Source organism: Mesocricetus auratus, unplaced genomic scaffold, assembly GCF_017639785.1.
Source record: "Mesocricetus auratus isolate SY011 unplaced genomic scaffold, BCM_Maur_2.0 Super-Scaffold_100022, whole genome shotgun sequence".
Classification (NCBI taxonomy): domain Eukaryota; kingdom Metazoa; phylum Chordata; class Mammalia; order Rodentia; family Cricetidae; genus Mesocricetus; species Mesocricetus auratus.
In genome coordinates, this window is record NW_024429203.1 from 18,486,339 (window position 1) to 18,496,653 (window position 10,315).

Below are 10,315 nucleotides of genomic sequence, written 5' to 3' on the forward strand. Positions count from 1 at the left end.
TAGGGATATCCCTTTCATATACTCCCAGAAATCTATCATTACATTGTTTTCTAGTGCTAAATATTCTCTACTTTTCTTTCCCAGAAATAATATTAACCATTTCTCCAATCAATTCTTGATATATTTATTGAAAAACAGTATTATAAGCATGGTATACACAGAAACTGGGTATGCTTATAGCAACTTTGGTGTCATTGATTCTAATTCTTTAAACACAGTGGTATAAACACAAGTAGTTATATGTTTATACTAAGCCCCTATAGAGATACATATATAATTACCAAACTACAATGCCCATGTACGTGTCCATTGTAAGTTAAAAATCATTAATGCATTTTACTCTGGATTACTACTGAATGGCTTATGTTGGAAGTTTGTAACTCCCACATAAAATAAAAAGGAGTTGCCATTGTCCATTCCCTTTCATTTTACTGATTCATTCATCTTCTTTACTTATAGTGATATAGTGGTCCTAGAATCTTCCACCTATAACCTTATGAGAAATCATTCCATTAAAACATATTAAATGAATCAGTAGCATTTTTTACTTTGTCCATATTCCTACAATTCCTACTCATTGCAAACGTTCCTAAGGCCAAAACGCTCATCTTCATCTAACCCCTCCCATGAAACTATGTATTGTTCCTGAAATAATAATGGAATATATAAGAAACAACTTTTGATAATGATTACAAATCATTATTGTTTGCCCAAACAATAATTAAATAGATGACAAAAGCAGTGAAAAGAGGCCTCGTATATTTTAGAGACTATTTTCAGATATTGTAGGAGGCACCCAATAACAATGTCATTAGACCTCAGTTTCTAGCCCCAAATGCAATGATTGATACTATTTTCAAACACAGAAAATTATACTCAAGAGAGGCAAAAAGAAAGTATCAACCAAAGCAACATACAGGAAATCTTAATTGATTTTTCCCTGAGCTACCCATTCCCTGTGGAAAGAAATCCTTGAGGAGTTTCCTTTTACAAACTTTTATGACAACTTTTATATATCAAATGTCTGTGAAAATAGTATGATTTTTGAAAGTGCTTTATGAAGATATGAGAGACTCATGACACTGATTTATGATAGGAACGTAAACTATTCAGAACATAGAATTTATGTTCTGAGCCCACAAATAAAAACGAGCCAGATTTTATTTTTAGTTACTTATAACAATGACATGAAGAGGTGTTTCATTTAAGAGAACTTGGTATAGAACTCGTGTGTTACCGGAATGGAAGTCTCCAAGTAGAAAGGTGAGCAACTAACATTCATTCTGTAATCTGTTAACCTCAGAATGTTAGACAATCACCATGACCTCTACTTTTCAGACATTACAGAAATTTTCAAATGCTAGCCAAAAACATCACTTATGTTTTTGGAACCAAGCTTACTCCAAGGAATTTTTCATGCTTGAAAGGAATTTTGTTTTTACACAATGTATTTCAGTGGCTATTATTTTTATTACAAGTCATACAGGTAAGTTTCTTTCAAACAATTCTTCAGTTTTTACAAATAATATCAGTGTATATACCCTGCCATAAGTTACAACACCTAGTAAAAAATTTGCCATGAAATCCTATTACTTTGTTGATTTTATTCTATCTTTTAATAAATCATTTGAAAAATTTAGTGTGTTTTGGTGTTTGTAAATCTAAAATTAATATTGTATATACATACATTATTTCTTTTTATCCTTTCCAACTTACATTTCTCTTGAAAATTCTTCATTGGTCCCATTGTAAACAAAACACCATATAAGCTGTATTCCTGCATCCCTGCTCATTCATTATAAGGATTCCATAAACCACCTTTCTCTCTCCTTATATATTATAACATTTTAATGAGCAGAGATTTCATACCTATAAAATGCTTTTTGTCTATTGTTATCAAAATTTTATAAGACCTCAGTCACTGACAAACAAATATTGCTTGGTCATTATCATAAAGAAGTATTTATTACAATTTTCTGCAAATTTTGTGATAAATTCTGTATGGTATGTAGATTAGAAATAGATATTTTTCATGACAATTAAAATATAAGATCTTGGGAAATAGTCAAGATTAATCAATCTCTGAGTAGTCTTACATATTCCCTAAGTTTACATAATTATAGATTATTTTTCATTTTCATATATGTAACATAATAATCATTTATATAAGATAAATTCAGCAGATTTAACAAAAACTATGAAGATATCTTAGGGACCATATAATGTGGAAGGAGATCAAATAACAACAAAGAAAGATGGAATACATATTTTTAGATGTAGTGACTAAACAATTTTGTATGCTAACCTAAAAATTAATATTATAATATAGCAAATGGACTACATGGACTTTACCAGGCTCACAATAGTTCTAAGTCATCACTATGCTCCTTTTAGTTTTGAAAACATTGAGTGAACCTGGAAGATACTATGTTAATTGAAATAAGGCAGTCACAAAAGAAAAGATTATTAAGTGCTTCTATTTATATATGGTAACTATAATGGTCAAAACCATAGAAATAGATAATATAATAATGATTACTAGAGAACACAATCTGAGAGAGGAAAGGTGGACTTGTTCAGTGGGTATAAATCATCAGTAATGACGGATGAATTGAGCTATAAAATACTGTATATAATATAGTATCTATATTTAACACACAGTATTATGAATTCAAAACTTAAGGAATATTTGCTCTTACATTTAGATATTCTGCTTATAGTGTATTCATCTCTAAAATTAATAAAAAGGAGGCTAACATATATGTGTACACACACACACACACACACACACACACACACACACACACACACACACATATATATATATATTGGAAAAAGAGACCACAATTTGAAAGAGAGCATAAGTGTTATATTGGGGGATTTAGAAGGAGGAATGAGAAGGAGGAAATAAAGTGGGTATGCTATAATATCAATCAATAAAAGAAATAATTAATATAAGTACCCTTTTTAAAAAAAAAAGATACTGAAACAACTGATATAGGTGATCTCTTTTAGTTCCTTCTCGAATTACTGTACTGACTTCTCTCAAAGCTGTGTGTTCTATGGATGCAAATATAGAGAGGTGGTCCAAGCTTTTGTTGACCTACAAAACTTGAGTTACAGATGTTGAACACTTAATGTAGTGATATATTGTTCATAATCTAATAAAGCTTTCCTGGAGATCAGAATGCAAAACTAACCATAGCCATTGAAACTGGGCAGTGGTGGCACACACCTTCAATCCATCCCAGGACTCAGGAGAAAGAAGCAAATGGATCTCTGTGAGTTCTAGACCACCCAGGGCTGAATCAGCCTAAAAGAGAAACAGAGCTCACATCTTTAATCCCAGAACTAGAGAAGTATATAAGATAGGAGCAGGCATTCAGTATTTTGGGAATTACTTTCCAGCCATGTTGAGGACAGGATTTCCCAAGCTTTGGTAGAGGTAAGAGCTCTCTTGTGACTGGGCTGCTTGGCTTTTCTGATCTTCAGCTTGAACCTCAACATCTGTCTCTGGGTTTATAATATTTGTGCTACAATTGAGCCAGAAGATTTATATTCATACTGCAGGAGTATGAATTTACTTAAGTATAATTCTTCCCATATACTGGCTCTTCACTTTTAGAATAAGAAAGTACTTATTTGTTTTAAACTTTGCAGGGTCTGACAGATAGGAAACTTTGAATTATTTTTCATTTTTAGAAACACTCTTATTTATATATCCATCCCCCACTTCCCTCACCCTCCCATCCTCCCTTGCTTCCCACTGACCCCCACCCACCCACCACCCACTCACTACCCATTCCCCAGGGATAGTGAAACCCTCCACAAGGGATCATCAAAGTCTGTCACATCATTCGGGCAAGGGCCCAGGCCCTCCTTTCCATATTTAGGCTGCATTAGTATCCCTCCATAGGGAAAGGGCTCCCGAAGTCCATTTGTGACCTAGGAATAAACCCTGGCTCCACTGTTAGAGGTTTCATGGACTGCCTTGGCCTCCGAGCTGGTACCCACATTCAGAGGGATTGGTTTGGCCCAGGTTATGTAAGAAAGTTAGTTGAACATTAATCAGTAAGCAAGCCAAAATGTAGCATTCTTCCATAGTTTTTGCTTTAGTTACTGCTTTATTTGCTACATTTATTTCCCTCAATGTTAGATTATGACCTAGAAATATAAGTTGAAATAAAGTCTGTCCTCTCTAAAATTGCTGTTAATCAGAGTATTTATTGCAGCAACAGAAAAGCAAACTAGAACAGAGAATGAACTCACTTTCATGACAATAATAATCAACTGACTTATTATTGTTGTATTTCAAAGTTCCCACTCCTCAGCAATTTTTATTGATGAATAAATTTTCAAATTTCTGGAGTATAGGTTTTTTAAGTGTGACCAAATGATACCCTAGATTTCCTCAGTGTATTCTGTTTTGTGTCCTTTTGTTTCTGATTTTGTTGATCTGGATATTCTGTCTCTGCCATTTAGTTAGTTTGGATAAGGGTTTGTCTATCTTGCTGATTTTCTCAAAGAACCAACTCTTTGTTTCATTGATTCTTTGTATTGTTCTCATTTTTTAGTAATTTCAGCCTTCATGTTGCTTATTTCCTGTCTTCTACTCCTCTTGGCTATGTTTGCTTCCTTTGTTCTATATCTTTCAGGTGTGCTATTATATCCAACACTTGAAATTTGGAAGTCATGGACAATTATATTAACATCAGAGCTCATCATTTTTTCTTTTACTTCTTTCATTTTTTGAGATTATAACACATCAATTTCTAACTTTTATAATATCTTTATAATTATAATACATTTATATATCATAATTGAATTTTATAATTATAATATGTATTTCATAATTATATATTTTATGCTTCTAATAATTTATGTTATAATTATATATTTTATAATATAATTACACAACCATACCAATTGGTGTGTTCTTCTCTGGAGAAAACAAGTTCCCCCCTCTCAGCATTCACATAGTCATTCTTTCATAGTGTCAAAGTCTCATGGCTTTCCTCCATCCATATTAGAATGCTTTTTGTTGTTTTCCTTTTTCAGCTCATGTTTAGGCAGTCATCCTTATCTTTAATAAAGAGAAAACTAGGAGACTTGCTAAAACAAACAAAACAGTCTTCATAGAAACTAGTATACTATCACTTCTGAGTTTGATTTTCAAGTTAACAAATCTCCTGATATTCTTAAGCTTTTATAGAAAAGGTCAGAATTGAGCCATAATGAGAATGATTTTTCTCTGTAGGAGGTAGCCAGCAGGAGAGTTAGAAGAAAACAAGTATGGGCAGTGAGATCGTCCATCTAGCGTTGCACGTTAAGCAATGCTACTCCAGATACTTTTGTGTGACTGTTTGTGTCAGTGTGTTTTAATTTGTATAGATGTATCTTGGATTAGCAATAACTCTATTTTGAAGGAATCGAAAGTTGATTTCTGAAACTTTTGTTCCATTTTATAACCTCACCAGTAATATGAGGTTGTGATTACTTCCATCCTTGCAGGCACCTACCATTTTATCTTATCCTTTCCAATCAATGTGAAATTTTGTCTCTCTATGGTTTTTATTAAAATGTCCTTAATAATTATTCTTGGAACACATCTTTTTAGGTGTGTATTGGGGATTTTTCTATCTCCACTAAAAGGATTATTGTTCAAATTATCTGACTTTTTATGACTCAATTATTTGTTCTCTAAACCTTACAGATATAAAAGTCCCTTTTTCTTCAGTATTGCTCCTTAAGATATATTATTTGAAGTGTGTTCCCCATTCAGTGCGCTATTTTTCATCTCTCTATATATGATGTCCTTAAAGGCACAAAGTATTATTATGTCCAATTATTTATTTATTTGTTTATTTATTTACTTACTGCTGTACCTTTGATTGTGACATCTTATCCAAGAAATTGTCACCAATTTCCTGGGCATGAATTCTAGTAGTGTGGTTCTTTTCTTTTTTATTTTTTTTGTCTTCAGATTGTATACATCTTTTGCCTTTTACTTATTGTAGTTTTTTCAAATGTTGTTATTTTTATATAAAATAATTATATATAGCATCCATTTTCATCAACTTTTTCATAATATGAAAATCATTTTAAATATTTAATATGCAACTTCATCTAATTGCCCATCTATTGGAAAACCATTGTTCCTATAATGAATAATTATTAAACATGTAACTTTAATAATTTCAAGAATTTTTTGCAAATTGCCAATTTCTTTTTATTCATGCCATATCAGTATTATGAGCATATTATAAGGTTGCAGTATATTTTTGATTGAGGAAGCTTGATGCTTCCAATTTTATTCTCCTCCTTCAGTTTTGTTCTGATTATCCCCAGACATTTATAGTTTGTGGAGAACTTATCATTAGCATGTCATTGTCGGTAATAAAAATATGTTGGATTTTCAACAGTATTACACTGAACTTTTAGACTAGTTTGAGAAGTATTGTCATTTCATAATATTAAATCCTAAGATCCATGGAAATGGGATATCTCTTCATGAACGTAATGTTTTTTATATCTTTGACAATGTTGATAATTTCAAGTGCAATGCCTTACATGTCTTTATTTTATTCCTAAATGATTTAACATTTTCATGATATTTTAAATGGATTTTTATGACTGCTGAATTTTCTTAATGATCTTGGTTCCCACTTTATTTTTTTTTATTTTTTATTTTTTTTGGTTTTTCGAGACAGGGTTTCTCTGTGGCTTTGGAGGCTGTCCTGGAACTAGCTCTTGTAGACCAGGCTGGTCTCGAACTCACAGAGATCCACCTGCCTCTGCCTCCCAAGTGCTGGGATTAAAGGCGTGCGCCACCAACGTCTGGCCTTGGTTCCCACTTTCATTATGACATTTAAAAGAAATTGCAGGGCTTCTTTAATATAGATTTCTTGGAATTTTATGTACACAAAATTAATTTATATACATGTAAAGGTAGTTTTATTATTGACTTTCTTACCCAAGTGCCTTAACTTTAACTTCTAGTATAATGTTAAAGAGAGTGTTCAGCTTAAACTGTCCATTACCTTATGAAAAAAGCCTTTGGATTACCACAATTAAGTGTAGAATGGGTTTTGTATGTGCCTGGTGGTCTTTTGTCTTTGTGTGCATGCTGCTCTTATTGTAACAGAAAAAAAGGTTTTGTCCTGTAGAGTGATTGGGAGAACTACAAATAAGTCATGAAAAGTCCTTAGCAGACTCTGTTGAATGCAGCAGATATCTCCTTTGCTGTCCATGGACTGAATATTGACATTTTCACAGCAGGAGTCACGAACATTGACAAATGTACCTTACATTTAATTACAAGGGCCGTGTGTTGGAAAGGTTAAAGTCTTAGAGAGCTAACATATAAGAGTAGCTATCTTAAAATTGAAAATGCCTGACAAAATGAAAGCTGGAAATTCTGTTTCACACCTCAGTATGTGGTAAAATTATAGATACCTATCTCAATTTTTCCATCTCTTTCTACATAGAACTCCCAGAAGAAAATGTTACAAGGAAATCTTTCCAGAGTGACTGAATTCATTCTTGCTGGGTTAACAGAAAAAACAGAGTTCCAGCTGCCCCTCTTCGTCCTCTTTTTAGGAATCTATGTGGTCACAGTGGTGGGAAATCTGGGTATGATCACCCTAATACAATTCAGTTCTCACTTGCACACACCCATGTATGTCCTCCTCAGCAGTCTGTCCCTCATTGACCTCTGTCATTCCACTGTCATTACTCCCAAAATGCTGGTGAACTTTGTGACACAGAAGAACATCATCTCTTACCCTGAATGTATGACTCAGCTCTTCTGTTTCCTTGTGTTTGGTATTGCAGAGTGTCACATGTTGGCTGCAATGGCATATGACCGCTATGTTGCCATCTGTAACCCATTGCTTTACAATGCTATGATGTCCTATCAAGTCTGTTTCTGGATGACATTTGCAGTGTATGGTATGGCTTTTATTGGTGCCACAACTCACACAGTCTGCATGCTAAGAGTGCATTTCTGTAAGATTGATGTAATAAACCATTATTTCTGTGATCTTTTTCCACTCTTGGAACTCTCTTGTTCTGATACTTTCATTAATGAAGTTGTAGTTCTGTGTTTCAGTGTTTTTAACATCTTTGTTCCAACTCTGACTATTCTAAGCTCTTACATCTTTATCATTGCTAGCATCCTTCAGATTAAATCCACTGAGGGCAGGTCTAAAGCTTTCAGCACCTGCAGCTCACACATAGCAGCTGTTGCTGTCTTCTTTGGTTCCCTTGCATTCATGTATCTGCAGCCATCATCAGTCAACTCTATGGACCAAGGGAAAGTGTCTTCTGTATTTTATACAATTGTTGTGCCTATGATGAACCCTTTGATCTACAGTGTGAGGAATAAAGATGTCAGAGTTGCTATAAATAAGTTCCTTGAAAGAAAATTCTTCTTATGAAACGACTAATTTTTCTTTACTAAGATTCATGTTTGTAGGGTTGTTCAAGACTTTGAAGACTCCCTCATGGCCACATGTTGTGAGACTATGCTAACACTGTTTATTTTTAAGGTTGTGCCAGAGACAGGACTAGTTTTCACCAATAGGACATATGAAAGACAATATCTGCCTGCAATACAAAAAAACAATCTGTTCATCATAACCTGTATCATACTAAGCTGTTTATCAAACTCTTTAAAGCCTTTTTGTTTATGATTATGTTTTATATATGTATAACAATGTTCCATTTATGCAAGGCATATTTATCTTACAGCAGATGATAATATATTTGACTAGCATCCTTTATCATGTAAATAATCTATGTAATTGGCCTTTTTAAATGAAGTATATTTCTAAAGATTTCAGATATAGTGACCTCCAAAACAAATAATTTTATCAAAAATAAAATTTGCAACATATGATGCATAATTTTTGCTAAGTGCACACAAGTGTATTAAAGATCATGAGTAATGATATATTGCTATCACTCAAAAATTATAGTGGATGAAACACACATAACTAAACAAGAAAGCAGAGTAGAAATAAGAACAAGAATTCTTGTGTTGGTATATGTAACATGAATAAATAAATGACCCACAGACTGATAACTCTTAATCCTGAGTCCTAGGAATAAAGGTATGTACCACCACTTCCTAGCTTCTGGCTTTTGGAATTAAAAGTATGTGCCTGGCTTCTATAACTTGTGGCTGACTCTGCTTTCTGAATAGTCAGGCAAATTTTAATAAATCATAAGTTAATACATCACCATAGGTAAATGTTTCCTAATATTTGTATGCATGCCTACAGCACATAATTGATAGTGTCATATTCAGAAATTCATTGTTTTAATATTGCACACACATGGAATATTCATTCATATTTGGAAAACAAAACTTGCAAAAATTGTTTTCTAAATAATGTCATGGATCCCTGATATTTAAAAAGGAGTATATAAACTGGGCATTAGTGTCACACATCTTTAATCCCATCACTCAGGAGGCCGAGGAAGGCAGATCTCTGAGTTTGAGGCCAGCCTGGTCTACAGAGCAAGTTCCAGTGCAGCCTCCAAAGCAGTATATAGAAACCCTATCTCGAAAAACAAAAAAACAAAAAAAAAGGAGTATATATACTCAAAAGAAGTCTGAATAGGTATAGAAAAGGAGACTTACAAAAAATATATTCCCTTTATTCCCCTTACACAATTAATTTTCCATTGCTTCTCCTTGAAGCTGCAACCAGAAAACTGATTTCATGCTGCTGGAAGGTAACTATGTCTATTACCCCGTCTCATTAGCTCTACGTTGCCTCCAAAAATATATCATGTCCCATATCACCCCTCCTAGAGGTAGCAGCATCTGCTGAATTTCGTCTCTCCTCCTGAAGCAACTCCAAAGAAGGTGCTTCCTTATCATCCAGAGATACTTCTGGATCATAGGTGGCAGTTGTGCTGTTTCTGATTTCTGAAATCTTCAAAATTTTGAAATAGTTTCATTAAGGATGACTCCTACCCAGTGACATCCAGATGACTGTGGTTGAACTCAGTTGGTCACAAAAATCAGGCAAAATGGCATGATCCTTGGAAAGGGACTTGCAGGAAGTATAGGAGTTGAAGAGATGGAAAGAAAGTGGTGATAAGAGTTATCAGAATGTGAGAAGCTGGGGAGAATACACATACATACATACATACATACATACATACATATAGAGAGAGAGAGAATGAGAGAGAGAGAGAGAGAGAGAGAGAGAGAGAGAGAGAGAGAGAGAGAGAGAGAGAGAGAGAGAGAGAGAGAGAGAGAGAGAGAGGGAGAGAGAGAGAGGCTCGGGCAGAGGCCTGGAAG

At 33.8% G+C, this 10,315-nt stretch overlaps 1 protein-coding gene across 1 annotated transcript; it reads left to right on the forward strand.

Moving 5' to 3' along the window:
• Positions 1-7,496: 7,496 nt before the first annotated feature.
• Positions 7,497-8,438, forward strand: LOC101840904 (olfactory receptor 150-like). The gene has a single exon (XM_005069382.2). The coding sequence runs from the start codon at positions 7,503-7,505 to the stop codon at positions 8,436-8,438; it is 936 nt and encodes a 311-aa protein (XP_005069439.1). The 5' UTR covers positions 7,497-7,502.
• The last annotated feature ends 1,877 nt before the right edge of the window (positions 8,439-10,315 follow it).

Coding starts and splice junctions, on each gene's coding strand:
- LOC101840904 (XM_005069382.2), top strand. CDS start 7,503: ATGTTACAAGGAAATCTTTCCAGAGTGACTGAATTCATTCTTGCTGGG.